Source organism: Schistocerca nitens, chromosome 4 (assembly GCF_023898315.1).
Source record: "Schistocerca nitens isolate TAMUIC-IGC-003100 chromosome 4, iqSchNite1.1, whole genome shotgun sequence".
Classification (NCBI taxonomy): Eukaryota; Metazoa; Arthropoda; class Insecta; order Orthoptera; family Acrididae; genus Schistocerca; species Schistocerca nitens.
Window position 1 is genome coordinate 109,750,902 of NC_064617.1, and position 25,441 is coordinate 109,776,342.

A 25,441-nucleotide genomic window follows, 5' to 3' on the forward strand; every position below is an offset into this window, starting at 1 on the left:
TGACCCATGTTTATTAGACTTCTTTTTCTTTTTTCGATGAGTGCTACCTCCTCTCAAAGGATTCGACACTTTTTTGAACACCCCGTAGATGTAGATGTACGCAAACGCGCATTTCTCGGGTGACTGTTCGTGCAGTTGTTAAGAGACATCGGCAACCATACTAACAAACATAGTAAGTAACACGGCAGCAGACTTCAACAGCGCAGCACGATCTTCATAGGTTGTGACGCACGCGGTACACTTTAAGCACCGGTTCGGTTTCCGATTAGATTACGTGCTGCCTGTCTTCGTTACTGACCTTCCTTTATGTTTGGTGGGAGGGGACAGAGGAGAAACGGGGGCGGGGTTCATTTGTTCAAATGGCCACCTACCGCCGCCAGTTTCGGCATTTCAGTTGTCTTCCGTCGAATCACCGATTCAGCAGCACATCTCTCTATAGTAAGTTGTCGCCTCTTCGTAATATTTGTTTTGAAACAAGTAAGCTCATACGTCTCCTGTATGTTTAGTTTACGTATTTACACACAGTGGTCTCAAATCCTGAAATGGTAGTCAAAGACTGAATTTTCAAGTTCTGAATAAGTTTGTAAATGTGGCTATATTTGATGTTCATGCTAATAACTCGTAAATAAAAGACTGAAAAAGAAAACGGTGGCTGCAAAATAGCCGAGAAATTCACTTCAGATGGTTTTTTTTTTTTTCATCTACTGCGTAACCGACGTTAAGGTAGGTAACGTCACGTTGGAAGTCATATTGCCCATGATTGTAGTAAAAGCTACACGGCGTCTTGTATATGATGGGAAAATTCCCTATAATTATCATGAAATTCGATGCCTATCGGTTTTGAGATACCTACGAATGGCAAAATCTAAGTTTTAAACTCTGCCCAGATCATTACATTAAGAAATAAAAGTATCCTAAGCAAACAAATTTTGATGTCGTTCTTCCACAAACCGTGAGCAATATTGTAAAGCATGGATTTTTAAGCTGTGTACCCGAGCTTTCAACAAATATCATTAACCTTAGTAATCATACAAATTGAATTCGTAAAGATAGCTGCTGTCAAGTTGTGAAGGTCATGAATGTGTGCCTTCTTTAACAGCTTCCAGTTTTGCAGGTGTGTTCTTTATAACATTTATTTGGTCGTATAGAGACCCTAAGGGGTAAGATTACGTAACCGCCTTCGCTGCTTAATTTTATTTCTCTTTCGCCAGTATTCTTTGACCCACCCTCTCTTGCTCCTTTTGATCTGAAACTTTCTCTGTACCTTGCACTTTCTTTACTGCTCCAATACTTCCCTAGATGGTGCTGTTCTTCTTTCAGTTACGGAAACTACTGGTAATATCTTATTTGCAACCCTTTGTAGTTTCACTGTTCTAAAATGTCCAGAGAAAACTGGCGTCCTTTTTTTTATTGTGGTCTTAATATTTCGTAAATTTCAGAGAAGTCTTTGTTTGAGCTCAGGTTAAATGCAGACTCATCTGCTGTTACATTTTTTAGCCCCAGGGTCTTCCTTCTGTCCAACATTTCTGAGAGCACTTTTCTATCAATCGTCTCTGCTGCGTATAAGCATCCTTCTTACACTATGGCACCGTGGTGTCTGAATTGCAGGTTGCAAAATAGGAAATTAGATTTGAAAGAATTCTGGCATAGCTTGAATGATGTCTACATATTTCTAGCTCTTTCTTAGATTACTGCTTGCTCAGTGATGTTCGGAATGTGAACCCCACCTACATACTTGATCTGTTGCATTCTTTTGGTACCACCATACATTGTCTTCAGCATCCAGATTGGATCTTCTGCGTCTTTTCTCATGTATGCTGTCTTTTCAGAAGAAATATGAATCCCTATCTTCTGTAATGTTGCTTCTACGAATTTCGTTTATTTGCTTGCAATGCCCATGTTTTGCGCAAAAAATTGTAGATAAGAGGAATTCGAATTTAACCTCAGTTTCTCGAATTTAACCGCAGTTTCTTGATAGCCTAAATGATTCCGTTTCGGATATGGTGGCAACTCATCTCCCTTTACCAGTCTCGCACTGGCTTCTCCGAGTTTATTGTTCTTATTATTATCATTATTATTAGTATTCTCGCCAGTTTTAGAATTTCCTGGTTTCATGTTGCACTACGGCGTGCTGAAAAGTAATACCTCTGAATTTTTTATTTGAAAACACTTAAAGCTTTTTAAATGAAACAAATTTTATTAACATTCTGCATCTTTATTCTTCATGTCTTCATATTTATTTCTCAACGTAGTAAACCTGACGACAAACACTTTTCTGCCAACGAGGGACCCGTTTGTTGTTTATCGAGTATCGCCGAAGGCCAAAATCATCGCTGTTTATTATTAAGAGGAAGCCCCGCTTGTGGATTCGGTGGCCAGCTGCGTGTACCATAAACTATATGTGATGTGCTGTCAACGTCACCACACGACCTCGCGTTAATGTTGTCAGTGCAGTCCTACAGAAGCGTTCATAGCCCTGAAGTGTGCGAGCAGATACGTATCACGGAACTCATTAGACACATTCTTTTTCACGATTAAGGACTACCTTAACATATTCTGATTTTAATGGTGTGTGTTGTTGTTGTGGTTTCAAGAGGAGACCACACGGCTGTCGGACTTTTTGGAATTTTTTATATTTATGGCACGTGAAGTTCAAAACGCAAATATCAGTCGTTCTAAGCAGTCACATGCAACTCTCAAAAACTGTCGAGAATGTCAACTTCGGAGTTTTCCGAGCGTCTTTAATATAGTAATTTGGAACAGATTTTTTTACCAGGTGGTATGGTTCTATGGTATGACGCTCGCATGGCATGTTCGTGGCACTCGTTCGATTCATGGCCGATAATAATTTTTAAATAGGTGTGCATGTTCGACGCGCATTTACGTTAAGTGTAAAACACGTAAAGATAAATAAAAATCAGTAGTGTTCGAGACTGGTAATTACTAGATCGCTGGTTCGAGTCCCGTTTGCGTCATTACTTTCTTCATCCTTTTTCCGTGTAGTTTGAATACCTACATCATTTAGCTATTAAATTTACTCTTTTCGATCTTTTTCATTCTGTTTGAATACCACCAATTTATCAAATATATGCTACTTAAGACATATCTAAATGTCATTTTGTGAAGAACACACTGAACCCAAAAATCCAGTTTTCAGTGCAAAGGTAAATTTTTAATTACCGATATTCTACAGGGTGGCCCATTGATAGTGACCGGGCGAAATGTCTCACGAAATAAGCATCAAACGAAAAAACTACAAAGAATGAAACTCGTCTAGCTTGAAGGGGGAAACCAGATGGCGCTATGGTTGGCCCGCTAGATGGCGCTGCCATAGGTCAAACGGTTGTCAACTGCGTTTTTTAAATAGGAACCCCCATTTTTATTACATATTCGTGTAGTACGTAAAGAAATATGAATGTTTTAGTTGGACCACTTTTTTCGCTTTGTGATAGATGGCGCTGTAATAGTCACAAACGTATAAGTACGTGGTAACATGTAACATTCCGCCAGTGCGGACGGTATTTGCTTCGTGATACATTACCCGTGTTAAAATGGACCGTTTACCAATTGCGGAAAAGGTCGATATCGTGTTGATGTATGGCTATTGTGATCAAAATGCCCAACGGGCGTGTGCTATGTATGCTGCTCGGTATCCTGGACGACATCATCCAAGTGTCCGGACCGTTCGCCGGATAGTTACGTTATTTAAGGAAACAGGAATTGTTCAGCCACACGTGAAACTTGTAGTGGCGTGGCAAGACAGCCAAGCCACTCGGAGGTAGCCGAAAGGCTCGCGTTAAGCTCACGCAGATTGGCGTGAGGTCTGGAACAAGGTAAAGTAATTATCCTATAAAGAAAAGAACGTAGTTCTTGGAATACTTAACTTTAATCCACAATTGGAGAACATCGCTCTTGTCAGACATTATTACACTGAATATAAACTGGTAATGGCGCCTTGCTAGGTCGTAGCAATTGACGTAGCTGAAGGCTATGCTAACTATCGTCTCGGCAATTGAGAGCGTATTTGTCAGTGAACCATTGCTATTAACGTCGGCTGTACAACTGGGGCGAGTGCTAGTAAGTCTCTCTAGACCTGCCGTGTGGCGGCGCTCGGTCTGCGATCACTGACAGTGGCGACACGCGGGTCCAACGTATACTAATGGACCGCGGCCGATTTAAAGGCTACCACCTAGCAAGTGTGGTGTCTGGCGGTAACACCACAAAACTCAACCACGACCTGTAACAAATGATGATGCCCAAGTAGGTGTTTTAGCTGCTGTCGCGGCTAATCCGCACATCAGTAGCAGACAAATTGCGCGAGAATCGGGAATCTCAAAAATGTCGGTGTTGAGAATGCTACATCAACATCGATTGCACCCGTGCCATATTTCTATGCACCAGGAATTGCATGGCGAAGACTTTGAACGTCGTGTACAGTTCTGCCACCGGACACAAGAGAAATTACGGGACGATGACAGATTTTTTGCACGCGTTCTATTTAGCGACGAAGCGTCATTCACCAACAGCGGTAACGTAAACCGGCATAATTTGCACTATTGGGCAACGGAAAATCCACGATGGCTGCGACAAGTGGAACATCAGCGTTCTTGTCGAGTTAATGTATGGTGCGGCATTATGGGGGAAGGATAATTGACCCCCATTTGATCGATGGCAATCTAAATGGTGCAATGTATGCTGATTTCCTACGTAATGTTCTACCGATATTACTACAAGATGTTTCACTGCATGACGGAATGGCGATGTACTTCCAACATGATGGATGTCCGGCACATAGTTCGTGTGCGGTTGAAGCGGTATTGAATAGCATATTTCATGATAGGTGGATTGGACGTTGAAGCACCATACCATGGCCAGCACGTTCACCGGATCCGACGTCCGCGGATTTCTTTCTGTGGGGAAAGTTGAAGGATATTTGCTATCGTGATCCACCGACAACGCCTGTCAACACGAGTCAGCGCAGTGTCAATGTATGTGGGAACATTACGGAAGGCGAACTACTCCCTGTTGAGAGGAATGTCGTTATACGTATTGCCAAATGCATTGAGGTTGACGGACATCATTTTGAGAATTTAGTGCATTAATGTGGTATTTGCAGGTAATCACGCTGCAACAGCATGCGTTCTCAGAAATGATAAGTTGACAAAGGTACATGTATCACATTGGAACAACCGAAATAAAATGTTCAAATGTACCTACGTTCTGTATTTCAATTTAAAAACCTATCTGTTACCAACTGTTTGTCTAAAATTGTGAGCCATATGCTTGTGGCGATTACAGCGCCATCTATCGCAAAGGGAGAAAAGTGGTCCAACTAAAACATTCATATTTCTTTACGTACTACACGAATATGTAATAAAAATAGGGGTTCCTATTTAAAAAACGCAGCTGATAACCGTTTGACCTATGGCAGCGCCATCTAGCGGGCCAACCATAGCGCCACCTGGTTTCCCCCTTCAAGTCAGACAAGTTTCGTCTTTGTAGTTTTTTCGTTTGACGCTTATTTCGTGAGACATATTTGACCCGGTCACGATCAATGGACCACCCTGTATAAAAGTTTGTTAATAAACATCGTTTAAATTAATGAAAAGATTAGAATTTACTTTTTTGATCTTTAGGTACTTCATTTTACTCGTCGTAGAAATGATTATAGAACATTAACATTTGCTTGAAAATTTACCAGGGCCTCACCCCCCTTTTTTATATCTATGGTCACCATGTTTTCTCCTTTGTCTGTTTTTAAATGTCTCCTATTGTTTGTTTTCTGTCTTTCGGCTGAAGAGCAGCGCATATGCTGCTGCCAGCCAGACCCGCTGGGGAATTGAAATACAATAAAGGTGGAAAAAAAACCAAGGCCAAGAACCGAACCCGGGCATCCTAAATGGCCACCGAGCCCTCTATAACACATCCACGCAACCTTTCACGAGAAAGGTCCTTACATTAGGGCAAGCATGATCAACCTTTCATGTCCAGCGTGTCTGATTTACTTCTTACTTGGCGGACATCCTCGTCACTCGACGTGACAGCTGCGCTCCTAGCGCATATAGCGCCCATGACGTTAATGTTACTGCAATGCCCTGATGCCCCGACATCTTATTATGCCTCAAAACAGGCGTTTTTGAGAGCGCATTCGTTTTATGTTCACCTTATCTACAGATGTTTACGCGTCATAAACATCTTTTCTTTACTTAAGACGTTTTAAAATAGCTGTCTCGAAAACACCCTCTGCAAAATTGTTCAACGTCGTTAGAGAAACGTCTTACTTTGGAATATCAGGCAACTAGCACTGTCATTATGGAAAAATAAACGCGTATAAAAAAACACTGTTTGAAGCTAAGTCATTATAAAGTACCTTCAGTTTCGTCGGTTGCAATGTGATAAACCTTTTAGACCTGAATTTTTCCTGGAGGAAGGAAAATTTTTCTTTATGCTGTAATGCTCTAAGGTGATTTTTTAATGATTTTAAATGCAAGATAGATATAAAAATATGTACCCGTTTTCTAAACGTACTTCGTACAGTTGGCTTCATTTTATGGACTAAAATAACTAATTACGAAATATCCTCTATTGCAATAAATAGTAAAATAGTCATTTAATAATTACCATGCAAAATAACAATAATAGTATCGAATTATACAGTGGAATATTGCGAACCAGCAACATCCGTGGGTTGTGGTGGTCAGGGGGTTCTGTGCACTGTTACATTAACTTGCTGATATTTTCATTGTGATGCCCAACAGTTGGCAGCACTTGTGCATGGTCAAAAGGCTGAACATTCACAAAAGTGTACCTCAGGTGTATATTGCGATAAAATACTTCTGTTGCAGCTAAGACACAGCAAAAGTTAATGTACACAATTGTCGCCAGACGATCTGGAAGGGTTAATGTGCCCACGACGGACAAGAACTACTTACTAATGTTAATACGGGAAATAATTGACGATAAATGTGTGGTAATGAGACAGGTAACCCCAGATGACAAGTATATCCTCTACATCTACACATACATGGCTACTCTAAGTGCCTGGCAGAGGGTTCACCGAACCATCTTCACACAAATTCTCTCCAATCTCGAACAGCTCGCGGAAAAAAACGAACACCTGTATCTTTCTGGGTGAGTTCTGATTTCTCGTATTTTATTATGATGATCGTTTCTCCCTACGTAGGCTGGCGTCAACAAAATATTTTCGAATTCGGAGGAGAAAGCTGGTGATCGGTATTTCGTGAGAAAAAATCGCCGCAGCGAGAATCGCCTTTGTTCTAATGATTTCCACCCCGAATCCCGTATCATTTCTGTGACACTCTGTCCTCTGTTTCTCCATAATACAAAACTACTGCTCTTCTTTGAACGTCCTGGGTGTACTCCGTTAATCATATCTGGTAAGGATACCACACCGAGCGACAAACGTAGCGTAGGCAGTCTCTTTAGCAGATTTGTAGCTTCTTCTAAGCAATTCTGCCAGTAAAACGCAGTCTTGGATTCGTCTGCCCCACAACATTTTCTATGTGTTCTTTCCAATTCAAATTGTTCGTAACTGTAATTCTGAACTATTTAGTTTAATTTACGGCATTTAGATTCGACTGATTTATCGTGTAACCGAAATTTCACCGATTCCTTTTAGTACTCATATGGATGAACGCACACCATTCGCACCATACAGATATCATATCTAAATCGTTTTGCAATTGGTTTTGATCTTCTGATAACTTTACTAGACGATAAACGACAGCATCGTTTGTGAACAACCTAAGACGGCTGCTCAGATTGTCTCCTAAATCGTTTATGTGTGTAAGGAACAGCAGAAGGCGTATATCACCTTGGTGATTCGAGAGCTTGAAATTTGCTGTGTTAATGTCCACAAACGCTTCTAGCAATCATTTTTAAAGTATTTATCCAAAAATACTTTTGAGGACTGATCATGCGATCATCAGGCAGGGATTGTTTCTGCAACGCTAAATAAATTAAACCATCATTTATTTGTTGATTTTAATAAGTGGACTTCCACACTGAGGTGAAAAAGTCATGGTATATCCCCTAATACCTTGGCGGACTTCCCTTTTACGCAGCATGCTGCAGCAACTCTACGTGGCGTGGACTCAACAACTCGGTGCATGTCCCCTGCAGAAATTCTGAGCCAAGCTGCTTCCGTGGCCGTACATAATTGGGAAAATGTTGCCGGTGCAAGATTTTGTACACGAACAGACGTGTCGATTATGTCCCAAAAACGTTTCACGGGTTTCAGCTCTAGCGATCTGGGTGGCTACACCATTCGCTCGAATTATCCAGTATGTTCTTCAAACCAGTCGTAAACAACTGTGGTCCGGCGACCTGACGCATTGTCATCCACGAATGGCTTCAAATGGCCTCAAAGCAGCCGGACATACACTATTGCTACACTAAGAAGAAATGCACATGATAAACGAGTGTTCATTGGACAAATATATTATAGGAGAACTGACATGTGATCACATTTTCACGTAATTTGGGTGCATAGATCCTGAATAATCAGTACCCAGAACAACCACCTCTACCCGTAATAACGGCCTTGATACGCCTGGGCATTGAGTCAAACAGAGCTTGGATGGCGTGTACAGGTACAGCTGCCCATGCAGCTTCAACACGATACCACAGTTCATCAAGAGTAGTGACTGGCGTATTGTGCGAGCCAGTTGCTCGGCCACCATTGACCAGACGTTTTCAATTGGTGACAGATCGGGGGAATATGCTGGCCAGGGCAGCTGTCGAACATTTTCTGTATCCAGAAAGGCCCGTACAGGACCTGCAACATGCGGTTCTGCATTATCCTGCTGAAATGTAGGGTTTCGCAGGGATCGAATGAAGGGTAGAGCCACAGGTGGTAACACATCTAAAATGTATCGTCCACTGTTCAAAGTGCCGTCAAAGCGAACAAGAGATGACCGAGACGTGTAACCAATGGCACCCCATACCATCACGCCAGGTGATACGCCAGTACGGCGATGACGAATACATGCTTCCAATTTGCGTTCACCGTGATGTCGCCAAACACGGATGCGACCATCATGATGCTGTAAACAGAACCTGGATTCATCCGGAAAACTGACGTTTTGCCATTCGTGCACCCAGGTTCGTCTTTGAGTACACCATCGCAGGCGCTCCTCTCTGTGATGCAGCGTCAAGGGTAACCGCAGCCATGGTCTCCGAGCTGATAGTCCATGCTGCTGCAAACGTCGTCGAACTGTTCGTGCAGATGGTTGATGCCTTGCAAACATCCCCATCTGTTGACTCAGGGATCGAGACGTGGCTGCACGATCCGTTACAGCCATGCGCATAAGATGCCTGTCATCTCGACTGCTAGTGAAAGGAGGCCGCTGGGATCCAGCACGGCGTTCCGTATTACCCTCCTGATACCACCGATTCCGTATTCTGCTAATAGTCATTGGAAGTCGACCAACGCGAGCAGCAATGTCGCCATACGATAAACCGCAATCGCGATCCGACCTTAATCAAAGTCGGAAACGTGATGGTACGCATTTCTCCTCCTTACACGAGGCATCACAACAACGTTTCACCAGGCAACGCCGGTCAACTGCTGTTTGTGTATGAGGCATCGGTTGGAAACTTTCCTCATGTCAGCACGTTGTAGGTGTGTCCACCGGCGCCAACCTTGTGTGAATACTCTGAAAAGCTAACCATTTGCATATCACAGCATCTTCTTCCTGCCGGTTAAATTTCGCGTCTGTAGCTCGTCATCTTCGTGGTGTAGCAATTTTAATGGCCAGTAGTGAAATATTTCCTGAAGGTATTTCCGAACCGTAGTTACAGCCCTCAGAAATTACACAGCAACAACGGATAATGTGGCCACACACATGAAGAATATAAACATTTCCAGTCAATGGTTCAAATGGCTCTGAGCACTATGGGACTTAACATCTGAGGTCATCAGACCCCAAGAACTTAGAATTACTTAAAGCTAACTAACCTAAGGACATCACACACATCCATGCCCGAGGCAGGATTCAAACCTGCGACCGTAGCGGTCGCTCGGTTCCAGACTGTAGCGCCTAGAGCAGCACGGCCACCTCGACCGGCCTCCAGTGAATAATCCGTTCGGTTGGACACGGGGACACAGTTCATTCCTCGTAAACACAGCCCACACCATTACGGAGCCATCACCAGCTTGGATAGTGCCTTGTTGACAACTTGGGTCCACGGCTGCGTGTGGTCTGCCCCATCCTCGAATCCTAGCATCAGCTCTTACCAACAGAAATCGGGACTCATCTGACCAGGCACAGTTTCCCAGTCGTCTAGGGTCCCACCGATATGGTCACGAACCCAGGAGAGGCGCCTCAAGCGATGTCGTACTGCTAACAAAAGCACTGGAATCTTTTTTTTTTTTTTTATTTCACACATGTAGTTCCGCAGGATAAAGATGAGCAAATCTCCAAGGTCATGGAACGTGTCAGTAACGTGCCGCCTGCTGGCATAGCCCATTAACAGTAAATTTCACTGCATTATCCTAACGGATACGTTCGTCGTACTATCATAATGATTTTTGCGGTTATTTCACACTGTATTGCTTGTCTGTTGCCACTGACACCTGTACGCAAACGTCGCTGCTCCCAGTCGTTAAGCGAAGGCCGTCGGCCACTGTGTTCTCCGTGGTGAGAGGTAATGCCTGGAATTTGCTATTCTCGGCACACTCTTGACATTATGGACATCGGAATACTGATTTCCCTAACTATTTCCGAAGTGGAACGTCCCATGCGTCTGGCTTCAACTACCGTTCCGTGTTCAGGGTCTGTTGTGCGGCCATAATCACGTCGGAAACCTGACGGCTTTCCGATTGCCCTGCCCTTTTATAATTTGTGTATGCAATACTACCGCCATCTGCATATGTACACTACTGGCCATTAAAATTGCTACACCACGAAGATGACGTGCTACAGACGCGAAATTTAACCGACTGGAAGAAGATGCTGTGATATGCAAATGATTAGCTTTTCAGAGCATTCACGTAAGGTTGGCGCCGGTGGAGACACCTACAACGTGCTGACATGAGGAAAGTTTCCAACCGATTTCTCATACACAAACAGCACTTGACCGGCGTTGCCTGATGAAACGTTGTTGCGATGCCTCGTGTAAGGAGGAGAAATGCGTACCATCACGTTTCCGACTTTGATAAAGGTCGGATTGTAGCCTATCGCGATTGCGGTTTATCGTATCGCGACATTGCTGCTCGCGTTGGTCGAGATCCGGTCACTGTTAGCAGAATATGGAATCGGTAATACCGAACGCCTTGTTGGATCCCAACGGCCTCGTATCACTAGCAGTCGAGATGGAAGTCATCTTATCCGTATGGCTGTAACGGATCGTGCAGCCACGTCTCGATCTCTAAGTCAACAGATGGGGACGTTTGCAAGACAACAACAATCTGCACGAACATTTCGACGACGTTTGCAGCAGCATGGACTATCAGCTCGGAGACCGTGGCTGCGGTTACCCTCGACGCTGCATCACAGACAGGAGCGCCTGCGATGGTGTACTCAACGACGAGCCTGGGTGCACGAATGGCAAAACGTCATTTTTTCGGATGAATCCAGCTTCTATTTACAGCATCATGATGTTCGCATCCGTGTTTGGCGACATCGCGGTGAACGCACATTGGAAGCGTGTATTTGTCATCGCCATACTGGCGTATCACCCGGCGTGACGGTGCGGGGTGCCATTGGTTACACGTGTCGGTCACCTCTTGTTGGCACTGACGGCACTCTGAACAGTGCACGTTACGTTTCAGATGTGTCACGACCCGTGGCTCTACCCTTCATTCAATCCCTGCGAAACCCTACAGTTCAGCAGGATAATGCACGATCGCATGTTGCAGGTCCTGTACGGGACTTTCTGGATACAGAAAATGTTCGACTGCTGCCCTGGCCAGCACATTCTCCAGATGTCTCACCAATTGAATACGTCTGTTCAATGGTGGCCGAGGAACTGGCTCGTCACAATACGCCAGTCACTACTCTTGATGAAGTGTGGTATCGTGTTGGAGCTGCAAGGGCAGCTGAACCCTACACGCCATCCAAGCTCTGTTTGACTCAATGGTCAGGCGTATCAAGGCCGATATTACGGCCAGCGATGGTTTTTCTGGGTACTGATTTCTCAGGATCTATGCACGCAAATTGCGTGCAAATGTAATCACATGTCAGTTCTAGTATAACATATTTGTCCAATGGATATCCGTTTATCATCTGCATTTCTTCTTGGTGTAGCAAATGTAATGGCCAGTAGTGTACATATCACTATCCCATGATTTTTGTCATGGCAATTTAGTAGTTTACCCATATTTCTATTTTGTGGTTCGTTATTACACCTACTCTTGCATTAACCCAATTTGATTTTGTGTTGGAAACCCCGTACTCTCCTAGCCGGAAGTCCTGTTCTTTCTGCCACAATTACTGCGCTAATTCCAAGTATACTAAACTTCAACGTACCCATTTCACTTTCAAGTTTCTCAAACGTACCTAACCGACTAAGGGATCTAGCATTCCACTCTTCGACTTGTAGAATGTCAGAATTTCTTTCTTATTCTAACATCCTCCCTAAGAGTCTACACCCTAGGATCTAAATCGGGGTCTGTTTGACCTCTAGAATCTTTTTCCGATTAGAAATCCATCATCATTAAACCATAAAATAGAGCTCTATATCCTCGAGAAATTTAACGACCTTACTTTCCCGCCGCAGTACCAACACTGGCTAAGGTCAGTCATCAAGACTGCGGTTCACTGCAATTACCGGAAAAGACTGCTGACCCTCTTCAGAGACCATATGTTAGCGTGGCCTCTCTACAGAAATCCCTACGAAATGATCGCACCTACGGTACGACTCTTTGTAATACAGAGGCACACAGGGCAACCCCAACGCCCAGATCCATGGTTCGTCGGGCGTCTATGGCCTGTAAGTGTCGTGAATAACGTACAGCTTACGAGCATACCGTTATCTGAAATATGCCGCAACTACGTTGTATGGTAACAAACAAAGCCCTTCAATAAATAACGCGATAAGAAGAGAAAATTAGACAGCTGAAGGAAATTATTAGCCCGCTTAAGTGGCTTATACAGTCTGTCTCACTAGGTCTGTATTCAAGTGTTTGCGGACACTGAAATGATGTTAACTTTTAATATATCATCTGTTTCCGAAAAAATACGTTTTCAACTTTAGTATTCCACAGACTCTTTTATGTGTGACTCGCGCACTTGATTCTGAAAGGTTACAGAGAAATAAAGTTAAGTTATACGTTGTTTAACGTAATCGGCATCGATACCAATGTTTCTCTGCCACAGACATCGACATAATCCGTTGTAGCGTATGGACGTTCCGTGGCTCCGTGCCGTCTGTTGTGTTGGCTGAAGAGCCAACTCCGTGTTACTAGTGGGGGCCGAAATGTACGCGTTTTCGCTCACGCAGGCTGGCGTGAGGAGGGAAGAACTATACTGACGTGAGGTCTGGAACATGACAAGGAATGAGAATTCAGAAAGCGGACGTAATTAGTTTGATACTTAACTTTAATCCATTAATGATGAACGTCGCTCTTGACGGTACATGATTCACAATATTATCTGTTCAGGGTACATAGTAACTGAATATGGCGCCTTGCTAGGTTGTAGCAAATGACGTAGCTGAAGGCTATGTCAAACTGTCGTCTCTGCAAATGAGAGCATATGCAGGCAGTGAACCATCGCTAGCAAAGTCGGCTGTACAACTGGGGCGAGTGCTAGGGAGTCTCTCTAGACTAGAGCTGCCGTGTGGCGGCGCTCGGTCTGCAATGACTGATAGTGGCGACACGCGGGTCCGACGTTTACTAGCGGACCGCGGCCGATTTAAAGGCTACCATCTAACAAGTGTGATGTCTGGCGGTGACACCACATAATCCCCCCAATTACATGAAGTAGCTCACAGCCTACAGAAAATTTCTCATGATGACGACAGAGGAATATATTACTTTCTAACGTTGACAGAAATCAGTGAAACATTTACCTAAGAATTTCGTCACGAAAAACTACCTTGTTACAAGGATGTGGTCAGTGAAGCTAATTTAGAAGAAGCTCACCTGGGAATTGGGCAGTTTTTGCTGAAGTAAGGATGCGGGCTGCTTCGTGCTTTTGTTAACAGAGCCGGCGGCTCTCCTAGGTCTGAGCGAAAGGTGCCACGCAGTAACTGTCGTCCACAGAGAATAAATGACCACGACATTTTTGCCTAATCTTTTCGGACATCAAAGGACGAGACACTGAGATGTCGCCTGACCAGCGAGGGAAGGTCAGGTACTTCCGACGAAATTTCAGCTCTAGGGGAGTTTTGAGACTGGGAATGGGAAGAGGATGACGCGAAAGTAATCGAGAAGGCAAATATCAGTGACGGAAATATACACTGAAGAGCCAAACAAACTGGTACACCCCCCTAATATCCAGTAGGGCCCCCGCGATCATGCAGAAGTGCCAGAACACGACGTGGTATGGAATCGACTGATGTCGCACTGCTGGAGGTAACTGACACCATGAATCCTGCAGGGCTCTTCATAAATCCGTAAGAGTACGAGGGGATGGACATCTCTTCTGAACAGCACTTTGCAAGACATCCCAGATACGCTCAATAATGCTCATGTCTGCTGAGTTTGGTGGCCAGCGAAAGTGTTAAAATCAGAAGTGTTCCTGGAGCCACTCTGTAGCAATTCTGGATATGTGGGGTATCGCATTGTCCTGCTGGAATTGCCCAAGTCCGTTGGTATGCACAATGGTCATGAGTGGGTGGAAGTGATCAGACAGGATGCTTACACACGTGTCACCTGTCAGAGTCGTATGTAGACGCATCAGGGGTCCCATATCACTCCAATTGCAGGAGACCGACACCATTACAGAACTTCCACCAGTTTGAACAGTGGATTCATGGATTCATGAGGATTCATGAATCCAAATACATTTCTCATTCAATAATGTTCATCTCTGGGTAGTTTGGTGGCCAGCGAAAGTGTTAAAATCAGAAGTGTTCCTGGAGCCACTCTGTAGCAATTCTGGATATGTGGGGTATCGCATTGTCCTGCTGGAATTGCCCAAGTCCGTTGGTATGCACAATGGTCATGAGTGGGTGGAAGTGATCAGACAGGATGCTTACACACGTGTCACCTGTCAGAGTCGTACGTAGACGCATCAGGGGTCCCATATCACTCCAATTGCAGGAGACCGACACCATTACAGAGCCTCCACCAGCTTGAACAGTGGATTCATGGATTCATGACGATTCATGAATCCAAATACATATCTCATTCAATAATGTTCATCGCTGGGTAGTTTGGTGGCTAGCGAAAGTGTTTAAACTCATAACAGTGTTCCTGGAGCCACTCTGTAGCAATTCTGGACATGTGGGGTATCGCATTGTCCTGCTGGAATTGCCCAAGTCTGTCGGAATGCACAATGGACATGAATGGATGGAAGTGATCAGACAGGATGCTAACGCACGTAGATTCATGGATTCATGAGGTTGTCTCCATACCCGTAAGCATTTATCCTCTCGATACAATGTGAACTGAGATTCTTCCACGAGGCAATATGTTTTCAGTCATTAACAGTCCTATGTCGGTGTTGACGGGCCTAGTCGACGCGTAAAGCTTTTTGTCGTACAGCCATCAAGCGTACTCGAGTGGACCTTCGGGCTCCGAAAGCCCATATCGAAGATGCTTCGTTCAATGGTTCACACGCTGACACTTGTTTATGGCCCAGCACTGAAATATGCAGCAATTTCCGGAAGGGTTTCACTTCTGTCATACTGATCGATTCTCTTCAGTCGTCGTTGGTCCCACTTTTGCAGGATCTTTTTCCGGCTGCAGCGATGTCGGAGATTTGATGTTTTGCTGGATTCCCGATATTCATGGTACACTCGTGAAGTTGTCATACGGGAAAATGCCAACTTCATCCATCCCTCGGAGACGCTGTGTCCCATCGGTCTTGCTGCGACTATAACACAACGTTCAAACTCACTTAAATCTTGATAACCTGCCATTGTAGCAGCAGTAACCGATCTAACAACTGCGCCAGACACTTGTTGTCTTATATAGGCGTTTCAGACCGCAGCGCCATATTCTGCGTGTTTACATATCTCTGTATTCGAATACCCATGCCGATACCAGTTCCTTTGGCGCTTCAGGGTACTATCTGGGGTTGCTAGGCTGTTCGTTAATGATTTTCATAGCGTATTTATACTCTTAAAAACACGTAAAAACTTACGTTTGTTTTTACGCTATAGAACGACTTCATTCCATTTTACGGCTAACGTAAGACCGGTGTCATATAGTACAGAAACGTAAGCCGGCCGGTGTGGCCGTGCGGTTAAAGGCGCTTCAGTCTGGAACCGCTTGACCGCTACGGTCGCAGGTTCGAATCCTGCCTCGGGCATGGATGTGTGTGATGTCCTTAGGTTAGTTAGGTTTAATTAGTTCTAAGTTCTAGGCGACTGATGACCTCAGAAGTTAAGTCGCATAGTGCTCAGAGCCATTTGAACCATTTGAACAGAAACGTATGAGTAAAATTCGAATTATTATATTAGTGTACATTGAAAATAACCCTGGGCCTCTTGAGAGACTGGTGTGGCAGCTGACTCCACATCTACATCTTCATCGACATCTACATCTACACTCTGTAAGCCACCTTATGGCATATGGTGGAAGGCACTTTGTGTGCACCGCTGTCACATCCCCTCTGTCCCTCTCTACTGGTGAAGATCTGCAGGAAGAACGATTGTACATAAACCTCCATGTGAGTTCGAATCTTTGTGATTTTACTTTTATGGTTTTTTCGCGAAATGTACGTAGGTGGAAGAAATATATTAACTGTCTCTTCTAGTGAAGTATGGTTCTGGAATTTTACACTACTGGCCACTAAAATTGATACACCAAGAAGAAATGCAGATGACAAATATATTATACTAGAATTGGAAATGAGCACAGGTAGTCCCAGTCTTCAAGAAGGGTCGTCGAGCAGATGCGCAAAACTATAGACCTATATCTCTGACGTCGATCTGTTGTAGAATTTTAGAACATGTTTTTTGCTCGAGTATCATGTCATTTATGGAAACCCAGAATCTACTATGTAGGAATCAACATGGATTCCGGAAACAGCGATCGTGTGAGACCCAACTCGCGTTATTTGTTCATGAGACCCAGAAAATATTAGATACAGGCTCCCAGGTAGATGCTATTTTTCTTGACTTCCGGAAGGCGTTCGATACAGTTCCGCACTGTCGCCTGATAAACAAAGTAAGAGCCTACGGAATATCAGACCAGCTGTGTGGCTGGATTGAAGAGTTTTTAGCAAACAGAACACAGCATGTTGTTATCAATGGAGAGACGTCTACAGACGTTAAAGTAACCTCTGGCGTGCCACACGGGAGTGTTATGGGACCATTGCTTTTCACAATATATATAAATGACCTAGTAGATAGTGTCGGAAGTTCCATGCGGCTTTTCGCGGATGATGCTGTAGTACACAGAGAAGTTGCTGCATTAGAAAATTGTAGCGAAATGCAGGAAGATCTGCAGCGGATAGGCACTTGGTGCAGGGAGTGGCAACTGTCCCTTAACATAGACAAATGTAATGTATTGCGAATACATAGAAAGAAGGATCCTTTATTGTATGATTATATGATAGCGGAACAAACACTGGTAGCAGTTACTTCTGTAAAATATCTGGGAGTATGCGTGCGGAACGATTTGAAGTGGAATGATCATATAAAATTAATTGTTGGTAAGGCGGGTACCAGGTTGAGATTCATTGGGAGAGTGCTTAGAAAATGTAGTCCATCAACAAAGGAGGTGGCTTACAAAACACTCGTTCGACCTATACTTGAGTATTGCTCATCAGTGTGGGATCCGTACCAGATCGGGTTGACCGAGGAGATAGAGAAGATCCAAAGAAGAGCGGCGCGTTTCATCACAGGGTTATTTGGTAACCGTGATAGCGTTACGGAGATGTTTAATAAACTCAAGTGGCAGACTCTGCAAGAGAGGCGCTCTGCATCGCGGTGTAGCTTGCTCACCAGGTTTCGAGAGGGTGCGTTTCTGGATGAGGTATCGAATATATTGCTTCCCCCTACTTATACCTCCCGAGGAGATCACGAATGTAAAATTAGAGAGATTAGAGCGCGCACGGAGGCTTTCAGACAGTCGTTCTTCCCGCGAACCATACGCGACTGGAACAGGAAAGGGAGGTAATGACAGTGGCACGTAAAGTGCCCTCCGCCACACACCGTTGGGTGGCTTGCGGAGTATAAATGTAGATGTAGATGTAGACATGTGAATACATTTTCACGCAATTTGGGTGCATAGATACTGAGAAATCAGTACCCAGAACAAACACCTCTGGTCGTAATAACGGCCTTGATACGCCTGGGCATTTGTCAAACAGAGCTTGGATGACGTGTACAGGTACAGCTGCCCATGCAGCTTCAACACGATACCACAGTTCATCAAGAGTAGTGACTGGCGTATCGTGACGAGCCAGCTGCTCGGCCACCATTGACCAGACGTATTCAATTGGTGAGAGATCTGGAGAACATTTTCTGTATCCAGAAAGGCCCGTATAGGACCTGCAACATGCGGTCGTGCATTATCTGCAGGGATCGAATGAAGGGTAGAGCCACGGGTCGTAACACATCTGAAATGTAACGTCCACTGTTCAAAGTGCCGTCAATGCGAACAAGAGGTGACCGAGACGTGTAATCAATGGCACCCCATACCATCACTCTGGGTAATACGCCAGTATGGCGATGACGAATACACGCTTCCAATGTGCGTTCACCGCCATGTCGCCAAACACGGATGCGACCATCATGATGCTGTAAACAGAACCTGGATTCATCCTAAAAAATGACGTTTTGCCATTCGTGTGCCCAGGTTCGCCTTTGAGTACACCATCGCAGGCGCTCCTGTCTGTGATGCAACGTCAAGGGTAACCGCAGCCATAGTCTCCGAACTGATAGTCCATGCTGCTGTAAACGTCATCGAACTGTTCGTGCAGATGATTGTTGTCTTTTAACGTGCCCATCTGTTGACTCAGGGATCGAGACGTGGCTGCACGATCCGTTACAGCCATGTGGACAAATCACCTGTCATCTCGACTGCTAGTGATATGAGGCCGTTGGGATCCAGCACGGCGTTCGGTATTACCCTTCTGAACCCACCGATTCCATATTCTGCTAACAGTCATTGGATCTCGACCGATGCGAGCAGCAATGTCGCGATACAATAAACGTCAATCACGATAGGCTACAATCTGACCTTTATCAAAGTCGGAAACGTGATGGTACGCATTTCTCCTCCTTACACGAGGCATCACAACAACGTTTCATCAGGCAACACCGGTCAACTGCTGTTTGTGTATGAGAAATCGGTTGGAAACTTTTCTCATGTCAGCGCGTTGTAGGTGAATGCTCTGAAAAGCTAATCATTTGCATATCACAGCATCTTCTGCCTGTCGTTTAAATTTCGCGTCTGTAGCACATCATCTTCGTGGTGTAGCAATTGTAATTGTCACTAGTGTAATATTAATTCACACCGTAATGCATGACGCCTATGTTGTAGCGTGTGCCACTGGAGTTGGCTGAGCATCTACGTCTCAGTTTCTCAGTTACAAAATCAGCCGGTGACGAAAATCTGTCCTCTTCTTCGGATGTTCCCTGTTTCCTCCATCAATCCTACCTCGCACAGATCCCAGAATGACGAGCGACTTTCCGCTCTGCTTCCATACAGTTCGCAAATGACTATGTCAGTCGTGGACGAATTTTAAAACTCATATCCATTTCTGGGCACTGCATCAAGTGGAATACTGGTGACTGTATATCAGGAAATCGTATGTGCCTATTATAGCACAGACAGTTGCGGCTGGGATGAGTAGATCCTTTGGGAGCTGAAATGAGAATCTATGTAGGTAATGCAACGTCCTTTTTGACGAACACTATTGAGAAAATTTAGAGAGTTAGAATTTGAAGCTGACTGCCGAGCGATTCTCCTGCTGCCAACTTACACTGAGCATGAGGATCACAAAGATACGAGAAATAAGGGCTCGTACAGAGGCATATAGATAGTCGTTTTTCCTTCGCTCTCTTTGCGAGTGAAACAGGAAAAGAAATTCGTGGTAGTGGTACAGGGTACCTTCCGCCACGTGCCTTACGGAGGCTTGATGAGTAGCTGTGTAGAAAGCACCCCATTACAGCTCTTTCATCAAGGAAAAATTCCTGTTTGTATTGGAAATCGAACCCAGGTCCTTGCATTGTAGGCAAATACACTAACCACTAAGCTATAGAGGCAGACTGTCCAATACAAGATTGGCATGTGTAAGTAATAGGGCAATTCCGAGCTATCAGCTACTTATAATCTGAAGGTGAGGCGACACGTCCAGTGTTTTTAGCCTCGAAAATTCACCATACTATACACACCTCCCACTGTATTTTGAAGCTTACAGAGGTGAGAGCACTGTGTGATGTTGTGGTTTGTTGTGTGTTGCAGGATGGATCCCTCTGGCAAAGTAGCTCTCGTCACCGGGGGAGCTGGGGGCCTGGGGCGGGCCTTCACCAAGGCGCTGCTCACTGCAGGAGCCAAGGTCAGCGTCAGGTGGCTGGAACTGGCTGTGCTGCGCTACAGTGAAATACAGGGCTAGCCAGAAGCACCTACCTTTTTTTCGGATGTCACTGTGTGTCAACAACGAGAAGCACAGCAACAAGACATAAAACATTTTAGTAAAACTTTGAAAGTGTTCACTGTACAGCCCTTTTTTGTGCATGAGCAGAAAGTACGACTGTAACACACAAGGGCGCCCATCAGATAGTACTTGGATGGGGGGTGGGGGTTGCCTATACCTGGGGGTGTCGTGTATTTTCAGTAGACGAATGGCGACTTACAAGTAGCCATAAAATTTTTTCATGTCTTACCATGTTAAAAACCTGTGAAGTAATGACTTTTAAATCGTTTCCTTCCAAGAAAACCACGTTAATACACTATATTTTTTCCTTTCTCTGAGAGCTGGGATGGAGCTGCGCCCCCTCCCCCTCCTCCGCAATCCCCCCTTGTCCATAGGTATTGACCCCCTTGGTAACACACATTTTTCAAAAAATCTTATTGACATTTGTTCTGCATATCATGCAAACGGTACCATACAACATAAATAGCACATACCAGCTTTAAGACAAATTGAAGAAAGTAGATCCAGAGAACAAGGCATCTGATAACAGATTATCAAAAGAACTTCAGAGTAACAAACATAATATTATTAGGCTGTTTATGGAAATGAGGTAAAGAGCGGAACAAATACGCCAAGTTCTTATGAAATGATGTTGGCAAATAACCCTCTCTACGGAGAAAAATCAATACTTTTTATTCCATTCATTTTATTTATCCACTCAACTGTATTAATAGCTTTGCCATTCATATGCTATTGATTTCAAAGCCACATGGCTCAATTTGTAAGTATGTGGGAATCGATGTACATCCTCAACGCTTTAATTGTCTGCTACATCATCTGTTGTGCTAGGGTTTATTCATACTTTTGGTACATAGTTGTATTGGCAGCTCCCTCGTGTTATCGAACGACATTCTATATGTTTCCCTGGTCTGCAATAATTCCCCTCCTGTATGCACCAGATGGACTCGTGTGGCTTTGAATTCGATAAAACGTAAGCAGGTAAAAACTAAATACAGCCGAGTGAATAACGAAAAATAAATAGAAGCCATACAATAAAAAGTACTTGTTTCCCTCCGTGAAGTTTTTGTCAGCTGACGTCCCCGCCATTCTTGATCTCGTTAGAAGCTCTAAGAACTTAAAACATCCTAACTGTGTAACAAATGTGAAAAAATATAGACTGAGCACTGCCAGAAAAAAATTTTACACCATTTCAGACGTTACAAATTACACAAGATTTATTGATGCAACTATGCGCACGGAGTGCGTGGTATGATTACATTTACAGATGAACAGCAAAAGCGGTTCTGCGAACCACATATCGACCCATGCTGAAACACCCATATTAGTAAGTGGCGCAGCCCTCACTGGTGGCAATGCAGGTGCCGACTTTGACATCGAGCCGATCGTACAGATGGCGAATACTCTCCTGTAATACGTTATGCCACGCCAGCTCGACCTGTTCACATAGCTCTGTAAGAGTTGGTCGACGAGTCGTACATGTCATTTCTCATCCCATCACATACCACAAGTGCTCGACTGGAGAAAAGTCTGGAGATCATGTTGGCCAGGGAAGTTGCTGCACGTCTTGGAGAGCACGTTGAGTTTCATGCGCGGTGTGTGGGCAAGCATTATACTGTTGGAACAACACATTGCCTTGTTGCAAGAACTGCAAAAGAATTCGTCTAAACGGCATTCTGCATGTACCGCGCGCAGATTAGAGCCCCCTCCAAAAACACCAAAGGTGAACGAGAGCTGTAGCTTATCGCACCTCAGACCATGAGGCCTAAGGTGGGGCCAGTGGGTCTTGAGCGAATGCACTGTATGAGACAGCACCAGCAGGTCTACGTTGTACTTGCAAACGACGATCACTTGCATGCAGATCGCTGAAGACCACGGCGCGCCCTACCATTCTCCAAATGGTCCTCTGATGTCAGCAGTCGAGCCGTGCCTGTCGATGCTGTGACGCGACTGGAAGACGGGCTAGAGATGAGTGTGCCCATAGTCCCACTGATAATAACCGGTCTCACAAGTCTCTTCTATGGTAGCTGTAGGATCTGCCACTGCTGCCCTTACAAAATGACGACCCGGAGGGCGTCTGTGCTCCGTGGACGACCAGAACCTCATCTACGTGTGTGAGAATGTTCACATGACCACTGATATCAGCATCATTGCACACTAACGCAGCACATTCACCTTGTGTGGCATTTCTCCGAAAGCCGGCCGGAGTGGCTGTGCTGTTCTAGGCGCTACAGTCTGGAACCGGGTGACCACTACGGTCGCAGGTTCGAATCCTGCCTCGGGCATGGATGTGTGTGATGTCCTTAGGTTAGTTAGGTTTAATTAATTCTAAGTTCTAGGCGACTGATGACCTCAGAAGTTAAGTCGCATAGTGCTCAGAGTCATTTCTCCGAAAGGACCATCCCACCGCTTGGAAGGCCACAATTTGACCCCTTTCAAACTCGCTCAGTCGGCTGTAGGAAGACCTAGTACACCACAGGGAGCCTTCTGGCTGTGAGTATTCCCTATTAAATGGTAGACACAGATAGCGCTCTGGTAGCTATGCCACTACGCCGTCTGTTTGTGGACGACGTTGAAATCATTAACAATACACCTACTTTCACCCAGGTGGCATATACCATCATCAGATCAAAATCGATGTAGGGTGATGTGTTGGCAGAAGAGCCAACACCGTGTTGCTAGAGCAGGCCGAAATGCACGCGTTTAAGCTCACGCAGACTGGCGTGAGGTCTGGAACAAGGTAACGTAATTATAGTAGCCAAAAATAGTACATAGCTTCTGGAATACTTAACTTTAATACATAATTGGAGAACATCGCTCTTGATGATACATAATTACAATCTCAATATAAACTGGTAATGGCGCCTTGCTAGGTCGTAGCAAATGACGTAGCTGAAGGCTATGCTAACTATCGTCTCGGCAAATGAGAGCGTATTTGTCAGTATATCATCGCTAGCAAAGTATGCTGTACAACTGGGGCGAGTGCTAGGACGTCTCTCTAGACCTGCGCTCGGTCTGCAATCACTGACAGTGGCGACACGCGGGTCCGACGTATATTAGCGGACCGCGGCCGATTTAAAGGCTACCACCTAGCAAGTGTGGTGTCTGGCGGTGACACCACATAGGGCACTATTGACAAACTGTCTATTGGCTTCTGTCTCGGGTTCTTCGGCCGACGTTCATCTAATGATTTTACTGACGTTTCGCCAGCACGAGTGGCTGGCATTGTCAAAGCTTCACCCTCCATGGCCGGTGGTGAACTGGAGCCGAGCTCGCGGCCGCAGACTATATGTACCTCGCCAACGTCCGAGGGCTTCTCCGCGGTCATTTCCGGTGCGGTTCTCCTCTTGCTACCTGCGACGGTCGTTCTCTGCAGTACGGGAAGCCAGGATCCGTTTACCTTAAGGCTTTCCTCTTTCTCGTTGAAACTGTTCGCGTGTTTTTGTATTTCTACAGCTTCTCTGAACAAGTGCTTGTGATAATGCTTCTCTACAGCCAGAACTTCCGTGTCGGGGAATTTCGTTACGTAGTCGGTCTCACTCAGTGCGTGCTCTGCCACGGCCGATTTCTCCACCTGCCCCAACCTGCAATGTCGCTTATGCTCTTTGATCCTGGTGTTAATTGATCGTCCAGTCATTCCGACATAAACTTTTCCGCATGTGCAAGGTATACGGTATCTGCCATACATTCCCAGAGTGACGGACAGAATCGGCCGTTTATTGCGCAATCTTCAATGCTGTGCCTCACTTGCATGGATCTCAATCCTCCATACCCTCTCCCTTCCACCACCATCAACCACATACTCCTGCATTGGATATTTATTTCTTGCTTTTGTGTTTTAAATGTATGGTATACTTACAATATTATGAAAGGGATATGTGGCCGAGCGGTTCTAGGCGCTTCAGTCCGGAACCGCGCTGCTGCTACGGTCGCAGGCTCGAATCCTGCCCCGGGCATGGATGTGTGTGATGTCCTTAGGTTAGTTAGGTTTAAGTAGTTCTAAGTCCTAGGGGACTGATGACCTCAGATGTTAAGTCCAATAGTGCTTAGAGCCATTTGAACCATTTGAATGAAAAGGAAAGTTGCTTCTCACCAAATAGCGGAGATGCTGAGCGGCAAATAGGCACAACAAAAAAATTGTCAAAGCTTTCGGCCAAACAGGTCTTCATCAGAATTAGACAACGTACACATACACATACACACACACACACACACACACACACACACACACACACACATTAATGTAGACGCAACTCACACACACATGACCACAGTCTGTAGCTACCAAGGCCAGACTGGCGTTGGCTGCCAGAGACTGTGGTCATGTGTGTGTGACTTGCGTCTGGATTAATGTGTGTGTGTGTGTAAGTGTATGTTGTCTAATTCTGATGAAGACCTGTTTGGCCGAAAGCTTTGTTTGACAGTCTTTTTGTTGTGCCTATTTGCGACTCAGTATCTCCGCTATATGGTGAGTAGCAACTATCCTTTTCACACTATTGTAATTACTCCATCCTGGATTTTCAGTTGTTTAAATCAATAGTATTGTATTTTAAAACTGTGCTATGAACATGTTGCTGTTTTAAAGTCCTGTTATTCGTGCATCTTCTGCGTTTGTAAATGTGTTTTATTGTAATGGTTTTGTTCTGCTTTATAATATTTCAGTATTGCCGCAACAAATTTTTAATGTTGGATCGGCAGTGTGT

General features: G+C 44.8%; 1 protein-coding gene across 1 annotated transcript in view; it reads left to right on the forward strand.

The window, feature by feature from the left end:
* Positions 1–325: 325 nt before the first annotated feature.
* Positions 326–25,441, forward strand: part of LOC126251907 (15-hydroxyprostaglandin dehydrogenase [NAD(+)]-like) — a 64,889-nt gene continuing 39,773 nt past the window's right edge. Inside the window, exons 1-2 of the mRNA XM_049952632.1 lie at positions 326–438; positions 20,549–20,642. Coding sequence (XP_049808589.1) covers positions 20,550–20,642 — 93 coding nt within the window. The 5' untranslated portion in view covers positions 326–438; position 20,549. The remainder of the gene's footprint in view (positions 439–20,548; positions 20,643–25,441) is intronic.